The sequence below is a fragment of the Aulostomus chinensis genome, chromosome 7, assembly GCF_037954235.1.
Source record: "Aulostomus chinensis isolate RoL2024-O1b breed Wild chromosome 7, RoL_Achi_v1.0, whole genome shotgun sequence".
Classification (NCBI taxonomy): Eukaryota; Metazoa; Chordata; class Actinopteri; order Syngnathiformes; family Aulostomidae; genus Aulostomus; species Aulostomus chinensis.
The window spans coordinates 15,851,941-15,878,259 of NC_141326.1; the positions used below are offsets into that span (position 1 = coordinate 15,851,941).

The following is a 26,319-nucleotide window of genomic DNA, read 5'->3' on the forward strand; positions in this document are numbered from 1 at the left end:
GTTGTAATTTAATAAAATAAAATAACTACGAATTTCGGTAATCATGGCAGGCATCACAACAGCTGCAAGGACAATACTCAAACACTGGAAGACACCTGAACGCCCTGATCTGAAAGAGTGGGTGAATGCCATGGTTAGAACTGCTTCATATGAGCTCATGCTCAACAGGGTGAATAACAGAGGCAAAAATACAACACCAATATGGGACAGTTTCTGGACTCATATAACATCGCCTAAGGAGCCTGTGGCATGAATACTAATTACTTCGGTTCTCTATGTTTCCAATGATCGAAGTTGTTGTATGGACACTTTTCCTGGTCATGTAGCAAGTTGATATGAGTCATGTGCCTTGTTACATTAATGTTTATGAATGCTTCTATTTGCTCTTGTACTGCTATGTTACTGATGCTACATACTGTGTACGAAACTGTCTCACAATGTCAAGTGCTGTACTGTCACAGACCAAGGATAAAAGAAATAAAAACTTGAATTACAAAAAAATAAATAAATAAAAAACTAAGACACTTACGAAAGGCAAACTCAAAAGCAGGAAACGGTGCACCAGTTAAACTCAGCCTATATTGTAATCCAAGAGCCTCCAAATTGGCACAATTGCTTTCACAGTAAAAAAATACAGAATTCACAAGCTGATTTCAGAAAACGACTTTACTACCTGCTGCCCAGTGAGCATGTAAAACGGACTGATCAGCAACTGAGAGAGATTAATTTCACTGGATCTAAAGTTTCTTTTTAGAAATTGCAAAGGTTCACCACCACATGCTCTTTAACTCTGGTTTATTTCTCAAAGATTGTAACTTCTTGTGTTGTCTGAGGACGGAGACGCTGCTAATACAACTTGTTTGTTCGTGGTGCCAGAATTGTGAGAAATACGCAGAGCATGAACCAAGTTCTCTTAACCCCCCTCCTGGAACTCCGGGTCTCACTCGCAGTGTCTCGGGGTCTACGGGGCAGCTGGAGGTGGCTCCTCTCAGGATCCTGGTGGAAAGTGTGTGGGTATTTCAACTAATAAAGTTACTTATGTAAAAAAAAAAAAAAAAAAAAAAAAATTATAACGAGGATGAGCTTTTGTTTTGTTTTGTAAACTAAGTTCCATGACACGCTAAAGTAGCCTCCTCTCCGGCGGTCATCCTCTTCCTCACTCGGGCCTGCCTCTGCTCCTTCTTCTCCACGCCAAGGACGATCCCCCTTTTCCTCCGGATCGTGCGAGCTCCTCCCAGTCCGACTCTACAAAAGACCGCATCATCTACCGTTGTCAGTGTACAGTTCGACCTAAATGAAGTCCGTAAAGTGACATTCAAAGTGGATCATGGATTATTTACTGGTTTCAAATGCACAGAGGTTGTGCACGGTGATGTTGTTTGGTTGGGAGGAGGATACTCATGTTACCAACCCTTAAAGCCTGGCTGAGAGCGGCCGTAAAAGGGACTGTCATCCACAGTCGACTCGGCAAAGAGCAGCTCTTGACTCGGGTGTTAAATATTAAATGAAACTTTACTTCACCCTCTCCGAAAAGCCAGGCATGAAAAAGTAATGGCAACAAAAGGATTCGTCATTCTCTGTTGGACTTGGATTTATGTCATCGGAGGAGTTATGTAACTAAATCTGGGTGTTTTTTTTTTTTAAAAAAGAGGTGTAGATGAATAAATGGTTCCCTTTTCTCTCTCTCCACACTACAGCAGACGAACTCTTCACAGCAAACCCGCAACGTGTTGAAGGAAGATGAAGAGCTGCGGTGCAGCTCCGTTTCATTCTCAGCACACAGCAGCGGGCCATGGGGATTTTCATTTCCTGCACCGAAACACTAATAAACACAATTTCTATTTGCACTGACTGGTGGTGCAGGTAGTGCTGCATCGCTGGTGTAAGAAGACCCATGGAAGTTATAGTAGGTGCAGGGCCGAATGAGCCCACAATGCAGCCTCTGGACATAATTGTGCAGTGGACCCAGACTGACCTCCTGATTCCTGCTTCTCTCTCTGCACTGTGCGGGTATCAAACAGCGCTTCATATCTATTTGTTTATTGTCTATTTACTTTACACGCTGAGAAATACCACTTCAGGTACAGGATAGTTCAGGTTTATCTCAACACCGAGTCTTCACCTCAGCAGACACTCTGATGGGCCGCAGTAGATAATCTCGTTCTTGCTCTTTCTTTCCATTAAGTAATGTTGCTTTAATTCTGAAGAAGTCACGGTGCAGCTATGTAATGAAGTCTGGAGCACCAAAGCCAAAATGGAATTTATTATTCTGTCTGTGAGTCACTAATACCATGTCGGTTAAAAGGCTCAAAAAGGTTGAGATGTTTTAATCTTTATCTTGTAATTTGATATGATAGTTTGAAGAGTTGTTCTTTTGTTTTGTTTTTGCAGTTCGTGGGATTTACGACAAATCGTGCGATTTAAGGTCCCCCCCGCCCTCACCCCCTCACCCGGGTCTGAGGCCGGTTTCAAGTCTCGATGTCATACAGTTAAGAATAGTGTTCGCATAGTGTCGGCTTCTCTCTGCGAACAGGCGTTAAGGTGAACCACAGAGTGATGTGTATGTGGAGAGAGCTGCGTCCCTCCTCCATGTCGCAGTGAGCGGTCTGAGTGAGCCTGAGGAAGCGCCCCTGGCAGCGGAGGAGTGGGAGTGAAGCTGTGCTATTCCCCTCCCCTCCATCTCTTTATGCCGAACCAGAACCATTCATCTCTCCCCTCCTTCAGGTTTCACATCCGGGTTATCCGCCAGCATTAGTCTCTTGCGTCTGTGTGTCTGACAGTGTAATAATTTCATCCGCCGCCGTCGCTGTGCTGTACCGCAGCCTTCTGCCCGACTGCGCGGCTCGCCGAGCGGACACTACGCCTGGCGTGCTTCGGTGATGATGGAGCCACGGACGGTGTGAAGCTGCAGCCGTTACGGCAGGGATGAGACGGTAGGAGCCGTGTATACGGGCCAGTCCGCAGTGATTAACTCGCCCTAACGATGTCTAAGAGCCTCAAGAAGAAAAACCACTGGACCAACAAAGTCCACGAAGCGGTGATAACACGGGGGAAGGAGGGAGAGCTGGGGTTCGAGCTCAAGGGGGGCGCGGAGAACGGCCAGTTCCCCTACTTCGGCGAGGTGAAGCAGGGGAAGGGGCTGATCCAGAGCGGCAAGCTGGCCGAGGATGAGCTGCTGCTGGAGGTCAACGACATGCCAGTGGCCGGGCTCACCAGCCGGGACGTGCTGGCCGTGATCAAGCACTGTAAGGACCCGGTCCGCTTCAAATGTGTCAAACAAGGTGAGAGAAGTGAGGAAGGGGCTGGGGGGTGGGGGTCTGTTTTGAAAATCTATGAGTAACTAAGATGTCTTTTGAGCAGTCATCTGTCAGTCTACATTAAAGGAGAGATCGGTTCGTTTAAGTGGACAACACCTATGAGGAGGCCTGTTAGTGGGTAAAATGTGAGCAGCAACGGTGCTTCGACAGGCCGGTTGTTTATCAGCCACAGCCCGGAGGGGGTGTGTTGGATTCGGCCAAGCTTCTCTTTATTGTGGCCAAAGACATACTGGGTTGGTATTAGCAAACAGGCCTGTGCTGATGATGTTTTTATCTTGCCACACACACACACACACACACACACACACACACACACACACACACACACACACACACAGACTTCACACTGAGTCTGCTGGCAGCAACTGAAACATAAACCGGTGTAGCCTAATTACTGGAGAGCCCACATTGATCAGATCTTGTAGCTTCTGTAGTTAACATTCACCCACCCACATTTCTCACACACATTTTGCACACACACGTTAACATATTGAGCTCATGCAATGTTCCATCTTGGCTAGAGGAGCCTTTGAGTTTAGGGAGGAGAATTAATGACATGTTATTGATCAATTTTGCTTCACTTCTTTGTTGATTCCTCATCAGTTTTATACGTGGAAAAACGAACAGGCTTACACACTGTTGATTATATCTGAGTGTCAGTACGGTACAGAAACACCGTAGACCAAAGCCATTCCTGAATGACTGCCTGTAACAAATAAGTTACAATACTCCTCATATTTTCTCTCTCTACGGTAAAGACACTGACATTATTGTCCTGCAACTGTCAGAGAACCATGCCAGTATTGATAAAAGGAACCGATAAACTCAGAGGCACGTGATGTTGAGTGTATTTGGTTCTGGATTCCCATCCCTAGTTCTGATTCAGTGTGTTGCATATTGAGAGATGGGCTGTCATATCTGGAATATCTGGTGCAGATACTGACATTATTTGAGTATCGGCTGATTTTCTGTAGGGACCAGTTGTTGGATTGATGGTGCTTATCCACATACCGAATCAGGTTCCTTTTCCATAACATGACACACATCGCTCATCCATAAATACTCATGATAAACAGGAAATTTCTTTGGCCTTGTGTAGATATTTTGGCTGTCTTTGGTTTTACCAAAGCCTCCTGATGTAAATGACAACAATAATGATAATATTCAAGGAAAAAGGGCTGTGGTATTGGAATCGGCATCAGCAGATGTGTACCGGCGTCAGATTGGAACGTCTCAACTTATTGTGGCATCTAAAATTAGCCTGTTTTGATGTTTCTGAGCGTCTCTTGAGTGACCTGCTTCTGTCAGTAAAAGCCGACAATGTCTCATACGAACAGAACATTGGACTGGATGAAGCGGAGGAGATGGTTATCATCGCCCCCTTGTAGGCTCAGTCTAAGCCCAAATAAGTGGCTAAATAAGGGTCTGAGTTCTCTGAGACGCCTGGTAAATCAAACACTCAGCGCTGTTTTTATTTTTGGACATCACAGAGCGTCCTCAGAGAGGATTTGCCTCTCAAGCTTGCTCTCAATCTTGGTGTTTCCATGGGTTGCGTCAATGTGATTGATTATTGAGTAAGAGCTGCTGACAGAGGAAGGGCTCAGTTGTGTGATGTGTTGGGGGTTAAATGCTAATGTGCATGTATCTAGACAGGTCTGGTCTCTCCCTCTCTTATCCATTTAAACATGAGTCCTCTCTATCTGTTTATTTAACTACCCACCTCACACTGTTTTCCAGGATGAACGCGGCCTCTCTTAGAAGAACGTCCTTGAGCGCTTTTGTTTGTGCACGGCTTCGCGTCCCCTTTCAATATATATTATTTTTGGTTTTCATCCTCCTTCATATTGCTGCTTGACTTGCAATGAGCGGATTGTATTTAAGGCAGACAGCTGCTGACACGCTTTAGACCCTCAGAGGAATCATGCAGCAGCAGTCCAGTCGCTGCACTCAGAGGCCACAAAAGTTCACAATCAGGTCTCGCCTGCCAACACACACGCACTTCCGCATTTTAACAGGTTAATTTGTGTCAAGAACAGCAGGCCAAAACATCCTTTCAGTTTCAGCCTGAGCAACAAAAATGATTCAGTGTTTATTTTTTGATTCTGTATTGAGATTCCTGCTCCTACTAGTGACATATCAGAATGTATCCTGATAAAGTCACAAGGATGCACTTTATCAATGGGAGCTTATGGCAGCTAGATTTAGGAATTGTACAATTTTAAAAATGATTGCTTTATAAATCGAAAGAGAAATTTGGAGTGAAATCGTTCTTTTTGTCAACAGAATGTGATGTATGAATTATTAGACTGCGCAGCCACACAGCCAATTCTTTTTTTTCAGCTCTGTTTAGATTTTTATCTTTTTATGATAGTATGTTAAGCGTATGTTGACGTGTCGTATTATATATTGGATTGGCATGTTTCAGAGGTAGAGTGGGCATCTGGTATGCAAAGGTTTGCTGGTTTGACCCCTGTGTCAATGTGCCTTGAGCAAGATACTGAAGCTCTAAACGCTTCTGATGAGTAGGTTGGTGGTTGCATGACAGCCTCCACTGTGTGTGTGTGTGTGTGTGTGTGTGTGTGTGTGTGTGTGTGTGTGTGTGTGTGTGTGTGTGTAAATGAGGCAACATTTTAAAGTTCTTTGAGTACCATTAAGGTCAATGTAGCAGCCCATCAGCTATGTCTGAAACTTAGCCCCTGTAAACCAGGGTCTGTATTTTGCTGTTCCAGGTTACCCAGCAGATATCAGGACCAGGACTTCCTTGTTCCGTCCGCTGCTCATTGTTTAGGGCCCGTAAAGCAACTTGAGATGTTTGCATGGAGTTGAAAAATGATGAATAGAAGTGGATTGTGTCAGAAGTAGCCAGTTTACTCTCAGTTTACAGTTTAAAACCACTGCAAGTGCTTTGTTTAATTGTCAGACTACGAACATTTTTCTGACTTTGCTTTTCAGCCAATGCAGCCCAGCTCAAACGCGATGGCCAAAGCTACTCTAACAGAAACCGGAAGCTTCCCTTCCCTGACATGTTCTCCCTCGCCAACAGATTCTGTATGTATATGCACATTTGTTTATAGAGATAGAAAAGTGGTTTATAAGTAGAGTCCATTTATCGTATCACAATCCACCATGATGGTCGGAGCCAGTAACCGGCCCTGTTTCTGTAGCCAGGGAGTTGGAGGGCGACTACACTCTTCTCTGACCTCCTGTCAATCACTCGAGAGTGTAACTACAGCAGGACAGGAGGGAGCGCTTTCAAAATTACTCAATTTTCACTTTTTTTTTTTTTTTTTAACTATTGCAGGTGCAATCTGACTCTGGGCCCGTTTAGAGACCGAACCATGAGCACAGATGATCCAACCAAGTTCTCTGGCACCTGAGTTATGAACTTTTGCAGGTTTATTACATTAATTTCACCTGCAGAGAACCATCTTCTAGGAATGTGTCTCTGTTGTCTTGGCTGTTTAACAAGTCCATCGGTCACAGATACCGCATATTACTTGTTATCGTAGAAGTGCCAGGACACCGCATCAGTTTGCGTCTTCAGAGGGCAGTTATTTATTCCCCCGCAGTGTGCGAGTCTGTCGTGTAAATAAATGCACCATAGATAAATCTCAGCTTATGTCAGGAACAACATAACGGCACCAGTCATCACCAGAAACAACACAGCTAGACTATCGTGAACGTTTCTGTACAACCTACAGAAGACTGTTGAGTTTAATAGAGTAGAAATACTGCCAAGAGGTATGTGAAACATATAAATCTATGTGCTTATGGATTTCTTTTAAATCTCTGACCGTATGTAAGAAATTATGTGCTAAGCATCTCTCTTCAGATGTTCATCTCCTCATCAGCAGCAGGCAGGAATGAAGTGCAAATGGCTGCTTGGCTCAGTGAAGCAGATTTATGGAAAATGCCATGAAGATCATCATAGAGGTGTTAGAACAGTATGTAGAGGAAAGATGTGTGAACGTGCGTGTGTGTGTGTGTGCGTGAATGAGAGACAGAGAAGGAGATTGTTAAGAGAAGAATATGATGAAAGTGTGAACATACACACTCTTTGCAACAGGGAAAATCACATCATATGATATTTTTAAATTAGTGCTTTTTATAATGAAGATGTCATGCCAGTATGTTAAAAAAAACAACAAAGCCAAACACAGATTTGTCCTTTGATTTTTTTATTCTTGTTTACCGAACAAAAAAAGCCTGTTTAGATTAGGGGACCCTTAATATTTAAGGTTTTATTAGCTAGCTTTTCTCTGTTCTCTTTTTGGAAAAAAAAGAGGAAAAATGAAGACTCAGCTTTTTGTCTTATATGCTTTTAATTGGCAATAATCCGTTGTTATAAATAGCTACAGAGCAAATGCAGCGATATAAATAATAACGTCAGCTATTTTTGGTGTTGCATTCTTCATTCAGGTGATATTAAATCCGACGTCCACTACAAATGCTGCTCTCATTTTCATATCAGGGAACCAAAATATGAAAAAAAGACATTTTCCCTACCTGAAGGTGCTTAAGTCTGGATGAAACGTGGAGCCTAAAGCCACACGTGACAGGTTGCTGGTGTTGCTGGAGTGTGCTGTAATTTTGCTCTTTCCAAATGCCTCTCGGAGAGGAGTGAGGAGGAGGAGGAGGAGGAGGAGGAGGAGGAGGACCGCAGGACTTTTAATCTAGGTTTCATCAGAACAATTCCCTCTGATTCAAACTTACATGATATCAAAATGTTAACGTGCCCTTTAACTTTTAAGTGAAGCCCAGTGAGCCCCCGTCACACAGTGCAGCAGTTCTCGGCCGGTCTATGTAGGGCAGGACAGGCCAGGGAGCGCTGCTATTTACTGATGAAACTGTAAACTGGGATTCAGTAGAGGACCACTTCAGAAATCTTAGTCTCTCATAATAGTCCTTGATAGTTTTCTCCCTGTTAACAAATATGAAGAAAATGAATCGATCACACTCAAAGTCTGAGATGACCTTTTCCTCCTCCTTTTCCACGCACACTTTTCAAATTCACTTTGTTTACATGTTTTCCAATATGCTCAAAATGTGAATATAATATAAAGTGGCTTTGTTCAGAAAATATCTGCATCAGTAAATATCAGCTAGCAAATACACTACGGTGTATCATTAACATCGGTGTTGGTCGATACCAGCAGCCTATCCCAGCTGACATTGGGCGAGAGAAGGGGTTCAACCCGGAAGGGTCGTTAGTCCATCACAGGGCCATCAGGAGCAATTAGGGGTTCAGTATTTTGCTCAAGGACACTTGGACATGGTCACAGAGGGAAGTGAGGATCAAACCAGCGACCCTTTGGATGCTGGATGGCCATCTACCTCTGAGCCATGCTGCCCGACTTCAGTATCAGTTTCTCAATGATATTTTTTCGATACAAATTAAAGGCTGTTTTAACAAAAATTACAGTCCATCATCTTACATCAGAAGTGTTCAGCTGTGATGGGCGGCACGGTGGTGCAGTGGTCAGCACTGTCGCCTCACAGCAAGAAGGTTCTGGGTTCGAGCCCCGGCTCCAGCGCAGGATCTTTCTGTGTGAGTCTGCATGTTCTCCCTGTTCCTGTGTGGGTTCTCTCTGGTACTCCAGCTTCCTCCCACAGTCCAAAGACATCAAGAGGGGATGAGGCTGATTGATACTCTAAATTGACTGTAGGTGTGACTGTGAGTGTGAATGGTTGTCTGTCTCTATGTGTTGGTCCTGAGATGGACTGGTGACCTGTCCAGGGTGAACCCCCACCTCTCGCCCATCGCCGCTGGGATAGGCTCAAAACAATTAAACCTGAAAATCTGACATGTTGTTCAACTTAATTTACTGTTTCAACTCTTTGGTTTTATGTTCCTCCACTCAAAGCCGTTCTGCAACACAAGATCAGAGATTTCTTCCAAAGTATTGAAATTTCCTATTAAACCATAAGGCATCTAAATGTACTCTACAGTACTGAAGCAATTTGGGCTCTAGCAAAGATTTTTGGTAATAGATGATTTATTTTGTACTAATTTTTATTTTTGTCACCCTAACATGGCACAAAAACAGGAGTAGAGATCAACACAAACAAAACTATCAGCAATGCCATATAAGCAAAAAGAAGACACCAAAAAACCTAAACCCTGTCAGTGCGGGCACTGATAAAATTAGTCTTTTAAGCATCAGTATTGGTTTCAGCCCCGGCTGAAATGTTTTGTCTTCACGATAAACTTATTTCTTCTGGAAATACATTGGGTTTTGTAATGTTTAAAATGGCACAATATAAATCTTATACAAACTGAAACCATTGAAGTACAAGCCTTAAAGCAGCTGCCTACATTATTCCAAACCAAGCCTTTAGGCATTGGAGTATAGTTGCAGTTTGTGTTAAGTCCGATTTTAGAGACTTTTCATAATTGTCATTGCCCGAGTCCTGCCAGTCGTCCTGATGGATATGGTACGGAGGGAGAGAAGGCGATCTTCTCCTCCCGTCTTATCACTTTGTTGATGAGAAGCTTGAAGAATCAGTGCATAACATCCTGTCTGCTCTGCGTGTATTAATAACTCACCAAGAGATGAGTTCTGTCAGAGTCGGAGGAGGATTTTATTGAGGCTAGAAGCTGCTGGTGTTCAGCTCGGAGGATCAAACTCCAGCTCAGCCAGCCTCAGACCAAATATCCAACTGGTCCAGTTAAGTGAATTAGGTCAATGTAATTCTCCTCACTGTGGACACACTGCATGGTGCTGGCCTCGGACTTTGCAGCAGCTTGTGTTTTTGAAATGTCGATCTGTGTGTTCGTGTGTGTGTGTGTGTGTGTGTGTGTGTGTGTGTGTGTGTGTGTGTGTGTGTGTGTGTGTGTGTGTGTGTCGCCTGGTTGAAGTGTGTTTGTGGGGTCCAAAATATGGTTATAAATGGTTTACCACATTTTGAGCTGTTGATTCATTTGCACACACACAGCCTGAAGTAAACAGATACTAAAGAAGTAGTACTGTGTTGTACCGTATTAAGATGGCAGATACGCTGCCAGTCAGTGATGCGGAGCATGAGGTCATTCACGGAGCTAGTTTGGTTTCTGGAGCCCCAGGGTGTTACGTTTCACCTGCAGATAAAGGTTGCCATGGGGACGCTAACTGCTTAGATTTGAGAAAAGAATAAGATCCGCACCACCATTTAATGGATTCATTCTCAGCCCACTCCACCTCCTCACCAAGAGTTGTGAAAATTTGCTTCTAAGTAGATGCATTTTATTTATGTCCTGTTTTCTTCCTTGATCACAATTTAGAATAAAATGTTCGGTAGTTTTGGTTATCCAGTTAAGAGCAACAGACAGATAAGATGATGAGCCGTTATTATTAAACTATTTATATTTTGTTGCTGATATTAGCTCATTTTAAGATATGCCATGTTGGAGTGTGTTTGTTGTGATGCCCCAAATATTGAGTCCGTCCCCAATAACAGCTGCCATCTGTCCAGTCAGCCTAATGGGTTTTCCACATCAGCACAGGACTTTTAGTGATGGATCCTGATGTGACTACGCTGTTTGTTGCAGTGTGTGGAAGTGTGTTTTCTGTGTCAGAGCTAAATAGAAATAAAAGCATTTCATCTGACTGTGTGTCCTGAGAAACCAGAGAATGCAAGTGTGTGTGTGTGTGTGTGTGTGCGCGCGCGCGCGTTTGTGTGTCCTCATTGTGTTGTTTAGTTGTTGGTGTGTCCCTGTGTGCAACATTCGACCTGAGACCTATGGACAGAGGTCAATCAGAAATAATTCTATTCATTGAAAGACCAGAGTCACTTCGTCCTGTAGCACAAAATGTGTGCATAAGCAATTATCCAAGCCTCTTTTCTCTTTATTTCTCTCTTTTTTTAATGTATTTCTATGGTGTTTATGCACCTGGCTGTTACTTCTAGATATATTTATTTCTTTTTTGGCTATTTCTTTTTACCTTTTCACTCAGTATTTATATTCTGGACCATTTTACTCCTGCCGAGACTGTCTGCTGCAGCGAGTCCTCGTCACAGATGAACTCCTCTTGTCGTAAGACAGGTTACAAGGTGCTTCGCAGTTGCACATTAAATAGATTACCATAAAAGATGAAATGAATTTCAAGGAATTGTCAGAAATATAATCAAATATAAAAAGAAAGAACAACATAAAACTAGTGAAGTGATAAGTTGTAAAATGAAGTTGGGCTTTAAGAATAGCTCTTAAAATGTGGAAGAGTCATTCTGACATTGTGGATCTAAATCATTAAAAGCATGAAGCACCTTTGTCTAACGCCTGAACTCTAGAATTTTATATTATTGGGTAATTATCACGCTTGCATTAATATGTATGCGAATTTTAGAATCTTAGTTGGTTGAAATGAAGGGAGCTGTTTTATATGTTGAATTAATATCATTGCATCCAAAATCCCCTTTTATTTCTACGTCCCAATGTGTCGAGGTTAATCTCTTGGTTACCGAGACTTCCCAGCTCCTGGCAGCTACAACATCTGGTTTCCCGCTAATTTCTCTGTATAACAGCCATCCAGGTCTGTGCCGAAACAATGGAATCACATCTTAGTCAGTCGACCATCGCAGTGCGAAAGGTAGCAGATGGTTTGCATTCATTGACATAATGTAGCTTAGCCAGAAATGCTAATCTTACAGTGTCAATCTGAATGAAAAGGATTTAAAAAATCTGGCGTCGGCCGTCAGGAGCCGTTCCAACTGCAGCACTGAAAACTGTGATTTCCTGACTTTTTAAAGAGGCTTGCCTTCATTCTCAAGCTGAATATTGTCGAGCACAGCCAGTTTGTGTTTGGATGAACAAAATAATGTGTGTGTGTGTGTGTGGGGGGGGGGGGGGGGGGGCATGGCCACGAAAGTGAGTTATTCTTTACTCTGATCTCATTATAACTTTAACATTCTGCAGCGTCTCTTTATCTACATGTGATGCATTGTTTTTGTGTTTTCTGTGGAACATGGAAGAGATGGTGGATTTACAGTATATCTGAATTTATTCAGAATAGTTCCTCTGTAACAAGTAAGACAAGTACTGAGATGGATTTGCTCAACCTTTTTTTCACGCTGTACTGGAAGAAATTTCATCTGATGTGTTAAAACTAAAATAGGTGGACGTAGCAGTCGTGTTGCGACTCCTGTTCTGAAGGACAGTTGGGCGGGTTAGCCGTCACCATCTTTGCGAGCAACTTGCCGATCACGCAGCAGCGTTTATGTTTTATTTTTCAAAAGCTATGCTGACACGACAGGACTTTCAAATCATAACTGATTCTGAAAACGTGGGAGACCACAGTAGTAATGGCAAAGTTAACTGATTATTAATATCAGGATGTTGTGTAGGAGAGGAGATTTTTATCCTAAAAGATTTCATTGGTGATCTCAGGGACTCAATCTCCCAGAAAAATTGTGTCTTTTTCTCTCCTTCTCATAGAATTTTTTTCTCCTTGCAACTAGGGAAGTCGCCCCCTTCTGGTCTGTAGGGAGAATGCAGGTTTAAAGTTCTTTCAAATCGACTCCTCTTCTCAAAGTTTTTCGGGTTCTTTGACAAAACCATCAAGTGACTCATTTGCACCCCTGATAATTGTATGACTGTGGTTGATGCTTCCTACCAATAGAGGGCAGTAGCAGATTAATCAGGAAGTCCTCAGAAGACTCGAAGCAGCTTCAAACCTGCTGCTGACACTCACAGGCACTAAAACAGTTTGAACTTCGGAGGCAAGTTGCTTTTCTCATGTTTTCATTCCCTCCCTCTAGTGCCAGAAAGGTCAGATTTTAGCAGTGTCAGTATTTTACTTGTCTTACAGTTGTTGCTGTCCATACTGATGTGTTACAAGGGGACTGACTGGAATAATTTTGCATCGTTGAAGTTGACGTGTAAAACGTTTAAATTACTATAGTTGGTGCTTAAAACTGTCGAGACTTGGCAGCTTGGGAGTGGTCCTGACTCCTCCATCAGCTTCTGTACTTGGTTTCATCATATTTTTAACTACAGACAAAGTTTTCCAAAAACAGTCACTTCACCCAATTCACGAAAAAGGTTGGAGGCATTAGGGCTGCAACTAGCAATTGTGTCAGTCATAGATTAACCTGCTGATAATCAACAAATGATCATAAGAATTTATTTTTTTTTAAATCCCCAAATTTGAAAAATGTTCACATTCAAATTGCTTATTTTGTCCACTAATAGTCAAAAAAAATTCAAAGACTCCTTTTTCCTGTGATAAATAACAAGAATTCAACTAAAATCCGTTTACGTCAGAGTTTGGAAGCAGAAAATGTTTGACATTTTTGCTTGAAAAACGATTGACATGATGAGTCGATTATCAGGATATCTGGCGACATTTAAAAAAAAATTCATTCTGAGCAATTAGTTTTTGCCTTTTTTGATTTTGGTGATAATCATCTGGTAGGTAAAGAAGCGATATTGTTTACAATATTTCTTATGAAGCAAATATGCGTACCAGATCCGTTACAACGATTAACTTTCGACTGAAATCAATCATCCAGTTTGTCGCGTCCAAATGGGTGTTTTATTGTGATTAGCTGTTGGCTGTCATGGTATAAATGAAGTCTTTGTCTATTCTAATGAAATTCTCGGAGCGGCGTATACGACGGCGGTTAAAATGAAGTGACAATCATGAGTTCATCCTCGGTGAACCCTCCAAACATCCCCTGTACCTCTAAGCAGTTTTCCACCTGACTTGTTAGGCTGTGAGTTACGGCCACCTCTTCCAGACTTTATCTGATGGGTGTGTAATATTGTAGTTCATGTAGTTCACCCGAACATGCTGTAAAGAAATAAATGAGCAGTGGGGTCGGTACAGTTGAGCCGAATTTCAATTCATTTTGGTTTGGATTTAGCAGCATGAAGCAGGGCCCCTTAATCTCTACAGACAAGCTTTATTAGACTATCAGACCACAGCAGCCAAATGAAGCATTGGAGAGCAGAATCATAACGATGCTCCGAGGGCGGCCTTCCCTCTGCTATAGCTACAATTATTAATTTTTTGTATCGACCGGGAACACACCCATGCTGCCCCCCCCCCCCCAGGTTATCGACCACCCTAGCCCCAACCCATTCAGTTTCTTATTACTCCTTCATATCTCCCTCCCACTTGCTTTTCTCCACATAATTGTACCCAACGTCCCGCTGTTACTCGGCTCAGGATGAAGTGTTTGGGTTCCACACACCATTTCCCTTCAAAGTTTGATATCGTGCAGCTCTCATTTGGTGTGTTGCTTTAATTCTAGTTAAGATGCATCCTGCTTATTGTTCCTGATAACTGCTTGAGGTGGAGAGAGCAATCAGGGCTGACAAACACCCTCATAAAGCCTCATTTAAAAACAGGAACACACAACCGGCCGTTAGTATTTATCTCATCTGCTTCGACATGCGAGGTGAGTGCAGGAGTTCATTGATGAGAGGGGGAGAAGGGTAGAACAAAAATATTAGAGCTGGCAATTCCTATAAATGTCCTTCTTTCATCTTGATGTCTCATTTGTGGTGCGGACTTGTTTCTCTTTGTAATGACTCTGAGGTTGTAAATGTGTGTCTGGCCTTGATTACGGTGCTGTAGAGAAAGACAGCGAGCAACATCATCATTAAGATTAGTCAGAGGATGGGAGGGATCAATATTAAGACCTTTAGGAGAGAGGCTGTGCCATGTACTATTAATAATGGACCCTGCTGTCTGCTGTAAAAATGCCAGCAGTCCTGGACACATACTTCATCCACAGCTAAATGGCCATCACAGTACACCCACATCGCAGTACATGCAGTATAATTCCCCCACACACACACACACACACGCGCGCGCGCGCACACCACTGAGCCTAACTGTAAAACAAGAGATAATAGTCTTAAATGGGCCACAGGAGAGGTGGATCAAGAGGAAAAGAGAGATAGCAGAAGGTTTAAATGTCAACTGGGGAAAATGGAGAGAAAGAGAGGAGAAATGGACCAAAGGGAGAGTTGGTGTGAGTGGGTAGAGAGTAGAGTACGGTTGGCAGTCTACATGATATATCATCCCCCCCCCCCCCCCAAAAAAAAGAACTCTCTGTCTCTCTCACCCTTTTTGGGTGCTTTTGTCTTTCCAGCGTCTCATGATGTTGGCGTCAAATCGATGGGTATCTGTTTGTGATGACCACAACCCCGTCTGGTTGGCGTAGCAATGCCTTCTTCTTATCAGTCTTGAACTCGAGGTCCTACGTGATCTCAACTCTGAGATTCTCCAGTCAGATGTTCCGCTGTACGCTCCATTTGATTATGCCCTTCTCTTTATAATTGCTCATCTCTGTCACGAAGCGCTGGTCCCAGGGGCGTCTTTGCACTGGTCGCATCTTGTGTCATGTCTTTTCAACTCTTGCCTCAACAGATCTGGTGCTGAATCCTTGTTCCTCTGCTGCTGTGATCAAAGCCTGTGACCTTCAGTGTAGGGGGGAAGGGGGGGGGGTGTAGAATTAATAACCCATACAGTATATGTTTTTCTTTTGTTTCTAATTGTTCAGTTAACATTTTCTACAGTTCTGCTGTACTGCTTTTTATTTTGCTACTTCCCTCTTTTCAAAGTCAGAGATAAATGTTATTGATTGATAACAGGAGAAGTGAAGGGTGAAGCTAAGAGCTGATGGATATTTGCTGTATAATTTGGACCGAAACAAAGAGTGTGTGACTTAATTGCCAATCGAACGTGAAAACAAATCAGACTAATTGAGGTGATCTGTCTGTAAGTGTCTTTATAAGCATAGATAGGTAGACAGAAAGCTAACTGCTTAAATTGACTTACATGGTCATCTAATTAATTTTCCCACTTATGTTTGTGCTCTTTTCTGTTCAGGTCTTTCTTTGGTTCATTGGAGTTTAGAACATTGGGAGAGTACAAATTTCTGACAGGGTCTGACAGGGAAATGAGTATTGATATCAAAGCTACAATTTATAAAATGTAAAACTCTCAAAATCTAGAGGGTGCAGCATATAATCAGACAGACATGGAGCTGCTTGGACGCTCTTCTGACTGTTTGTGTTGACTTTACTGTGATTGTTTTTGAGCTGAGAAGTTGAGACATACTTATACTTTAGTGATGTGTCCTCCTGAAAATCAGCAATACGTGAAATGATCCTGCGTTTTATTGAATGCAGACATCATCAGCTCGCTGAGAAAAAGAGAGGCACCAGTAAAAGTGAAGAGAACCAAAGCAGGGGAAAGCCAGTGGAGCTACATGCTAAGCAGAAGGCCACGCTGCAGAAGCTACCGCCTGCAATCCTATGAACGCTTTCCAACACGATGCACAAGCTTAGAATTTGGGAGGTGCAGAGGACTGAGATCTGGCTGAAACGCAGCGCTGCTGCTGCCAACAGTGCTCGCTGCAGCGTGCAGTAAGACTGAAGAGGACAGGATGTAGATGTCCTATGGATGTATAATGTCATAGTCATATAATTTCATTGTACTGTTTTGCTCAGTGAGTGCAACTACGGTCATTTCCTAATGGCTAGGTGTCGCCTTGGAGGAGAGCCGCTGCTCCTTCGCACTCCAGTGACTCGGGTACAAAGTATTAAAGTATTATAATGTGCTTGGGCGGACAGTGCTGGCTGGTTCTTAATTTACAAACAGCACTTTCATTACATTACCGTGTGATTAAGGCTTTTTAAAAGTTTGAAGTTTGCATACATGAAGGGTGTATGATAGAAGAAAGGAGTGGACTGAGTTTATACCGTTGTGTTGCAGCTTGTAAGTATCAGTGATCATCCACACAGGCATGAGAGGTGTGAAGTCTTGTCTATTCTTAGTGGTTCAAGCACACACACACACACACACACACACACACACACACACACACACACACACACACACACACATATATATATTTCTGTATATATATATACAGAAATATATATATGTGTGTGTGTGTGTGTGTGTGTGTGTGTGTGTGTGTGTGTATACGTTCCCTCTCCAGATTCCAGATATACCGTTGTACATACAGTACATTGGCACTACTCTGTATAGCCAGTATGACCTCTTGTGGGAGTGCAGGCAAGCTATCGATCATAAAGTCTCTCTGAGTTTTGTTCTCCATGACAACCACTCAGGTACATCACCACTTCACCTCAGTGCTCCCCAGACACCCCTGACCATCAGCTCAGATCTCAGCCTTTAACCAGCTAGATGGCCCTCTGTTTACTTGATGTGGTACAGTACAGTGTGTGTGTGTGTGTGTTGGTGTATGTGTTTGTGTTGGGGGTGTGTGTGTGTGTGTGGGTGTGTGTGTGTTTACGGCAGGTATTAGATCAGTTGTTTGCCAGCTGTGTTTGATTTAGGGCAAAAAATTGTAAGTGTGTGTGTGTGTGTGTGTGTGTGCGTGTGCACGCAGAGATGTTGTGTGATATGTCTTTGACAAGATGCTGCACCTTGTGTACGTCTCACTGTTTTTCTAACATTCACAGGTTTTGTTTTTACTTTGTATTTGTGTGTGTGTGTGTGTGTGTGTGTGTGTGTGTGTGTGTGTGTGTGTGTGTGTGTGTGTGTGTGTGTGTGTGTGTGTGTATATGTATGCATCTACAGTGAAACTCGTGAGTTTGCATACCGGCATGCGTTCCTGAAGCGTGACTGGAGGCTTGTTTACACTTAAGAGCTGAGCAGTTAAACTTTGTGAGAAGCTCAAAGAATCAATGTGGCACAAATGCGCTTCTCTCCTCTCTGGGCCTCCTGGGAAAGTGGGCATGTCAGACCTAATTATGCCTTCCTGAATCCAACAAAATGGCTACTGTTGGTTTCTACCCTACATCTATCTGCTCATCCATTAAATCTAATGTTGGTATGTGAACAAACAGCGTAGAGTAATTCGAGGCACCTTGTTAGAGGAGAGAAGCACTCAACAACCCCACAGTAACACAACCAACAGCTTCTGTTACAGCGGGTATTGGGCGCCCTGATGATTGAGAGGCTTTGTTGTGTGTCATTCCCCATCTTTAGGTGGGTTTACACGTCCCTTGGTATTTTGATTAGAATTAGTTCAAAACTCCATCCCATTAAACACATCATTCAGAATAAACATTTCTTTCAGTAGCAGAGGGACGGTATCAACTTTTTTCATTCACCAAACAAACCAAATATTGCACCTCTATCCCAGCAGCCTTCAGGTGAGAGGCAGGGTTCACCCTGGACAGGTCACCAGTCCATCCCAGGACCAACACATAGAGACAGACAACCATTCACACTCACAGTCACACCTACAGTCAATTTAGAGTATCAATCAGCCTCGTCCCCTCTTGATGTCTTTGGACTGTGGGAGGAAGCTGGAGTACCAGAGAGAACCCACGAGAGCACTGCCCGTTTCTATGTGGCAGGGAGGAAAAAATGAGGAAGAAGTCACAGTTGCCAGTTAACATGCTTACCAGTAGTCTGCATTTACGAGACACCACAGCCTCTATTAATTAATTAATTAATTATTTCTTTGATTGCCAAGTTCTCAAGCCAAGCAGGTGGCCTCCTGATCTGCTAAATAGAGGGCGACCAATGGTCTCTGGAGAGGGCAAGTTTTGAATCCTGGGTTCCATTGCTTACTCCTATCAGTGTGCACATAGTGGGCTCAGGCTGCTGCTCCAGACGTGACGGAGCAATTGAGGTGGACGATCATCCTGCCTCCCTCAAGTCGCTTGTGTGGTGATGTCTCTCCCTCCCTGTAAGCTTTGAAAAAAAGTGAAAAGGGCAAAATAGCATTTCCATTAAATTCTTTCTAGCAAATAAAGTAAGCCACACAATGATGGCGGTGTGGGCAACGTTACACCTGTAACAAACAAGAAGAAGAAGATTTGGGCGAGAGGCGGGGTTCACCCTGGACAGGTCACCAGTCCATCACAGGACCAACACATAGAGACAGACAACCATTCACACTCACAGTCACACCTACAGTCAATTTAGAGTATCAATCAGCCTCGTCCCCTCTTGATGTCTTTGGACTGTGGGAGGAAGCTGGAGTACCAGAGAGAACCCACACAGGAACAGGGAGAACATGCAGACTCACACAGAGAGATCCTGTGATTGAGGCAGGGCAGGAACCTGGAACCTTCTTGCTGTGAGGCGACAGCGCTGACCACTGCACCACCGTGCCGCCCTGTACTCTTTTTTTGAAACCAACTTGAGAGCCTAAACGCCATTTCAATCAACCGTTTCTAAAGTGATACTTCAAACACAACTGAAGGTAACTAAACTGTAGTGATTTCAGTTCAGTCAAAAATCCAAAGATTTGGGACCACCTTCTGTCGCCACTACCTTTAGAAAATCTGAGTTTTTAAGGATAGTGGATAGTGAAGATTCGGAGAACATTTCAAAAAACAAAACCAAAGTTTGCCATTATTACAGCTTTTCACCACACCTCATCAACCACTCTGTAAATATATCTGCTTCCATTTGTGTTACTTAGCAACAAAAATATCAGGCTGTGTCGTTTTTGGTAAACATTTCGCTGTTTAAAAAAAGGATTTATTAGGCACCCTGGAAATCTTTGCCTGGTTAAATGTTCCCGTCTGATGTGGCCTGCTTGGTCAAAAGCATTTTCGCGATTCATGCTTAAATCTGAGCCGCACTGAAACACTCAGATCCCAATTTCTCATGCAGCAGAGACAGATCATGCATGTATTATGAGATATTGGACATATGTATTCAGCACACCGGCCCATAGTCCCCCGCTTTACCGTGCAGTGTGTTGGTTAATGAGGTGGAGGCTGCAGAGGTGGATGCCATAGCAGCCGTGTGGGTGCAGCAGCAGGAATGGGGAGCTGACAGCTTAAATGGGCCACCTTGTGGAAATACCATGACGTGATTGGTGGGTTTTTGTTTTTTTTTTTGGCAGGGATGATATGTTGATTGACAGGAGGCGATGTGACCTCCATGGACTGATGAACGCTCCACTGAGCACAGGCTGCATTGATTGCTGTCTGCCATGATAAGTTTGTGATTGATCGTGGCCGTTATCGTTCTCTCCTTGACATGCTCTACAATTTTTTTTGGAAATCAATACAATGTGTCCTCTCTAGAAGCTGTACTGCTATGTTGGAGTAGCTAGCCACAAAAACAAGGTGGAGAAAATGTTTACAGTACATTTTTAGGTGTTACTATAAATTGAGGGTTCATCCAGGATTGGAACCTTGCGCCTCTGGTACCTCAGTGAGTATCATCCCCCTAGACAGTACACTTGCTAAATATGCTCAATTTGAACAGTTACTTCTTTAAATAAATCCACATTCAACTCTTCCCTGAGCGCTCATATTATGTTCATGTGTTTCTGTGTGGGTGTTTGTTTATTTCTTGTATTAAGACCAAAAGCTGCCCGAGATGGCGCTCAAGGCATCTTTACCGGTGTCTGCAGCTGTAATCTTATGAGCCCTCAGTGTATGTGTGTGTGTGTGTGTGTGTTCTACCTTGGTGGGACATATGCTGCTGCTGTATTTCACAGTATTTCCCTCTAGTTGGTGACGTCTACACAAGGTCAAACAGGGAGAGCATCTGGTGGGCGAGAAGCAGAGAATTTGAGGAATGTCAGAGAGCATCTGGGTGCAGTCACACACACACACACACACACACACACACGTGCATGCACAAAATACACACACACGCATTCATACACATAAACATTTACTTCCCATTTCCTCACACACCAACCGTGACACCAGTGCAGTAACACCAGTAACAGATAGGGGCTGCTGCAGGACTGTGCAGGTCAATCTGCTGGCAGGTTCTGAGGAGCCCGGCATCCCACTGGCACATCTCCTTCTCCTGTCTTTTTTTCCGACGGTCGTTGTCTCTATCCATCTTTTCTCCCTGTCTCTCTCTGGCTTTCTCTCTCTCTCTCTCTCTCTCTATACATCTCCCTTCCCCCATCACCCTTCTTCTCTGGGATTAAAATTGGCTGCAGCCAGCTGCTGTGTTGCTCGAGCAGCGGTTGAAGGAGGCAAAGGCAGAAGGAGGACGGTGAGGTTTCACCGCCAAGGCAGTGGAAGATGTGTGGTGCTCGGTTGCAGGGCTAGAGGACGCCTGGGAGGACAGGCTGTGTGTGGATGTATACCTGTGGAGGAGAAAAGGACGGCTTTTATCTACATCAGGACCAGCTGCTGATAAGGTGGCCGGAATACACTGCCTTTCTCTACACTGTGTCTCTCCATCTCTCTCTGCACAACACATAGGTGTGTGTTGGGCTGCATGTACAATAAGGTCTGTGTGTCATTAGATGGCTCTTTAATGTGATGTCTGCAATGGTGTTAATGTTCATCAAGATGTCACCCTGCCTTTGTTTTCTGGCTCCTCTCCTCTCCTCTCCTCTCCTCTCCTCTCCTCTCCTCTCCTCTCCTCTCCTCTCCTCTCCTCTCCTCTCCTCCTATTTGTGAGGCTTCCTTGCTAAAATGGAGTCAGTTTACATAAGATGTCATTCAAAAAAAGGACCTGTGTCACCAAAAATGCATGTATGGATTTGATGCAAATGTAAAGTGTTTCCTCTCCACTGTATGGATGTTGTCCATCACGGGTAGGCGCTGCATTAATCTCTGCCGGTAGGCCAAACGCTGTCAAGTCAGTTTGGCAGGAGGTTGCTAGAGTATGCATGAGTGAGAAGACATGTTTGTCATTTGTAAATGCATGGCATGTAACCTCATCCCTCCCACCGTCAGATGTGATATTCTTGGATACTGCGTGTTGTGTGGAGAATAAGTTCTCCTCCTCTCATCCTCCTGGGCTTCTTTGGTTTTGGGATGAAGGGAGGAGAAACTATTCATGGACACGCTCAGTGTGTGTGCAGCACAGATATGTTGGCCTGCTCTCCTGTTTTCACTTAAAGACCAATGTTTGTCCTCTTTTAAAAAAAAAATGTTTCTATTCAGTGATTTAAAGTTAACCTCCTGCGAAGAGAATTATCAGCAGAGACAGTCAGGCAGAGATGAGGTGGTGTGTGTGTCTGTCCTCTGTAGGCTTTTGTCACCTAACCTGCTGACATTGCACTTTATACCCCAGGGGGATCGCTGGTTTACACGTGTGTGTGCGTGCGTGGGTGTGTGCGTGCGTGTGTGTGTGCGTGTGCGTGTGTGTGTGTGGTAACCTTTGCTTTTTTCCTTTTGGTGTGAGAGGCTTTCATTTTGATTAAACTATTTTACCTCATAACAAAACACTCAATCTTAATGTGCATTTCACTACCCCCCCCCCCCCACACACACACACACTCACAAACATTTTGGCATATTTAAGGTAGTTAAAACCATCACATCACGTCATATCATACACTACTAAAGCTGCAATGGCCTGACCAATCCACATTATATAAGATTTGTGTCAAAGTCCTAAATCTCTGTTTCTGTTGGCATTTCCTGGGGTCACATTATTTTACATAAAAGTAAAAATACCAGTAAGTCACACCTACAGCTTGAGGGAAAAGAGATCATATGTATGTTGGGTGTGTTGGGTTTGGTGCTGAACTGAAGGTAACAACTGATTTACATTCACTAACTGACTCCTGGCAAATGTCTGTGCTTAATTTTGGTACCCGAGAAATCTGGGTGAGAAAATCGAGCGCAGGTTGGACCATGTGACAAACATAACGGTGGTCTCTCAAGTGTGGTTGCCCTTTTTGAGACTTCACACTCTGGAATATTTGCAGTGAAAGGCAATGGTTGGCATAGCTGCACATCTAACGTGAGGAAGGAATCACCTGGTCAAACAGTTTCCGCTTTGATGAATAAAGTTCTGGCTCCTTTTTATCAATAGAAGTTGTATTTTGTATTATTGTATGCTATAGAATGGTGTAATGAGTTCTAAAACCTAGAAATAAGTTAGCAGTGTTGAATAGCCAGTTCCTTCAGCTTCATTTAATTGCCTTTCATATGATCTCTGGTTCCCACTCGCTTAAGATATTTGAACAGTTTTTGGCGACGACATAAAATGAGTCCCTAAATCCTACAACCGTGAGTTTCTAAACGTTTGTGTGTCTTAACATGCAGGCTCCTGGTCAGTGTCTGAATGAGACTACTGAAGTTGTCAGGCTATTAAACATCATCATGCCACAAAAATGGAAGATGTGTGATGCTAGTTGGCGTGACGTTACGTGTGTGGTGTAGTTCCTGCTTATGATAGTTGCTCTTACTCATCAAAAAAAATCATATAGGTGTTTTGTTTTTAATTTCTGGAGATTATCTTGTAGAACAACTTGTGTAAATCGCAGACATTTTTATTTGTCCCATTTTGGTGGAAGGAACCCATGAAGGCTAATTTCTGTGTCGGCCTGCCTGACATATTTTATTCCTGCAGCAATCCACGGAGAAAATCAAGTACCAAAACAAAAAAGTAGTGTTGGGTACCGATACTCAGCCCTATTGGTGTGGGATAAGTAGATCCACATTTTTGAAGCATCAGAATTCATATCTGGAGAGTAAAAATGAGCTGTTTATACTGTATGAATTATTCAAGCTCTGTTACATCATGTTCAACACATTCCCCCCAATTTCAGACATATCTGCTATTTATGGAAATGTATAATTTCACTAGCGTCATGATTCATGATCTGGAGACATGGAGACCTGCTCTCACCTGACTGTGTTTGTCTTTAGGGGGGGTGGTGGACAAGGATTTGCGACACTACCTCAACCTGCGCTTCTCCAAAGGCTCCGTGGACCACGACCACCAGCAGATCATCAGAGACAACCTCTACCTCCGCACCGTTCCCTGTAAGGCATCACCTCCAGTTCTACTCTTTCTTTCCTTCTGGCCTTCTTCGCTTCTCCCTTTCACTCCTTCCGTGCTCTGCTTCTTTCTGTAATTGTCTCTTTCATTGTCTTTATCGCTTTCATAGATACAATTCCCCCTCCCTCCACCTCCTCCAGCTCTATTTCCTTCTTTCCCTCTGTAGTTTTCCCTCCTTGCCCTCAGGATGTTGCCCTCGTATTTCCTCATTACGCACATGCTCTCTCTCTCTATAGCTCTGTTTCTCTCTGTCTTCGTCTCCTGGCCCTATCACTCCTTCTCTTCCCTCAATCGTCCGGCTGCCGAGCTCTCAGCCTGAGGTTTCCACGGCAACCACCCTCTTGTCTCGAGGCTTGCGTTGCAGTCACGCCCTACCCCCTTCAGCACATGCTAGACATGCACAACACACAGATACACAAAGGTAACAATACATCATTCTTTAGGATGCAAGAGGCAGATGGGTCTTTTACCTGTGTGTGTGTGTGTACTAATAAAAAGCACCATCTTCACACACACGCTGAATACCCGTGGGTTGCATGTAGATGTGTGCAGCCTACATTTGTGTTTTCCTGTTGCTTCGTGCAGGGCGATGTCATTGCCGTGATTGACAATGAGGGGATCTTGTCCAGAGCAGCTCTGCCTGCTGTCAGAATAGCGAGCAGCTCGTGAATCAGCTCCTCTGGAGGCCGAAGCTGCTCTGATGCATGACTCTGCAGACTAAACATGTTATTCCTTTCCTGCAGCATGGAATGCACTTTGATTTGGTGTTTGTTCAAGGGCTCGGGTACCATTTGTGTGTCAGCCGTGCTGTCTGGTCGCTCTGCAGGCGGAGGGTTTTGATTTGAGGATGAGGGGAATCAACTGGTTCTGGCTGTTGAATCTGGTGGCATGAGAGAGCAAAGCTGGGATTTGACATCAGCGCTTGTTGCTGCATTGGCTGAGAGCTTCTACTATACAAGATGTCCTCTGCTGGTGTGTTCAGCAGTTGACACAGAGGTGATTGTTTAATAACCCCCCCCAGCTGCACACTTCCTGAGCCCCCCCCCCCCTTACATCTCTCCTCTCTCTCATGTTGTAAGCATAGATTTAAGGATGGACACGTCATGCAGGATTCCAGATGAGAACATCTGGCAGCTCTGAATGGTTATAACACATTGTTGACTAGTTTGAGCCCAGCAGCAAAGTTACTCTGACATGGTCAGTATTTATAATTCAAATCTATTAGCATCACCAGCTTAAAAGCATCCCCACTGGAAAAGATCAACACCAGTCTGTTTGTTTAAATGTCAGACATTCAGCGTTGTCTGCTAACTTGTTTTGATTGTTACTCAGACATGTGTTTTGATGAAACAACCTTATGACTCCAGATACATCCTAAGAATATTCAGACCGTACATCTTTTTGAGGAGAAATTAAATGTAAGTAACAGCTGAGTGTAGCGATGAGAAATATTCCATAATTAGTCTGAACATGTGACTTTTTTCAAGTGTTGATGGGGAGCATTACTGCTGTTATTTGTGACCACGAAGACATTATTTTTTAGGATAAACAGGGTACAGCTTCTCAGCAACAACGGCCTCACCAGCACACCAACATAATATTCGAGCCAACTGGCGATCAGATGGTTTATGGGCCATTAAAGGGACGAATAAGGTTGATTTTTTTCTTCTAGCATGAACAGTTTGACACAAGCATTAAATCCTTCAATTCAGGCCAGTTTGCATACTGCAGCTCTTTCCCATGGCTCTGACACACCTGCCTGAAGTTTTGCAACCATGGGGTGATGGCGTGTCTGCGGGTGTTCAAATAAATGCGTAGGTTCTGGTAGACATCTTTTGCATGTAGGGACTGCACATCATAGCGAGCAAACAATGATATATATGATATATGACGAGTGACACAGGTGTTTCTCGCTGTAAGTTAATCAACCTGACAGCATGCAAGTGTGCTCTAAACCTTCGCCGACGATCTGAAAGTAGAACCAATGGAGAACCTCGATAAATCACTGTTAAACAGCTGCAGGCTCTCAGGTGAGGTGTGGTGTCAGGTGAGGTCTGATGTTGTTGGGAAAAATCTTGAGAAGTCATACACAGCCTCCTGTCAATCACCATATCATCCCTCCCTTAAATTCCCCAGATCTTTTAAAGACAGTTGGAATACTGCTGCAACTATGTCTACTAAATCTTGAGCTGTATTGCCTAAATCAGCTACAGTCAGGAGGACAGAGCGACAAGTGAGGTGTTAAAAGGAGCAGCTAGTCGTTTACCTACCTACAGGGTGTTACGCTTTCATTTTCCTATAGC

General features: G+C 43.6%; 1 protein-coding gene across 6 annotated transcripts in view; it reads left to right on the forward strand.

Annotated features, from left to right (window-relative positions):
- The first annotated feature begins 2,717 nt into the window (after window positions 1–2,717).
- Window positions 2,718–26,319, forward strand: part of magi2b (membrane associated guanylate kinase, WW and PDZ domain containing 2b) — an 83,523-nt gene continuing 59,921 nt past the window's right edge. For 2 of the 6 annotated variants that reach the window (XM_086208739.1, XM_086208740.1), the window contains exons 1-2: window positions 2,718–3,281; window positions 23,884–24,000. In XM_086208739.1, the coding sequence (XP_086064865.1) occupies window positions 2,984–3,281; window positions 23,884–24,000 (415 nt within the window). In that variant the 5' untranslated portion in view covers window positions 2,718–2,983. Of the gene's footprint in view, window positions 3,282–20,951; window positions 21,506–23,883; window positions 24,001–26,319 lie in introns of those variants that run through there. The other 4 variants (XM_086208734.1, XM_086208735.1, XM_086208737.1 and 1 more) reach the window with 3 other exon arrangements.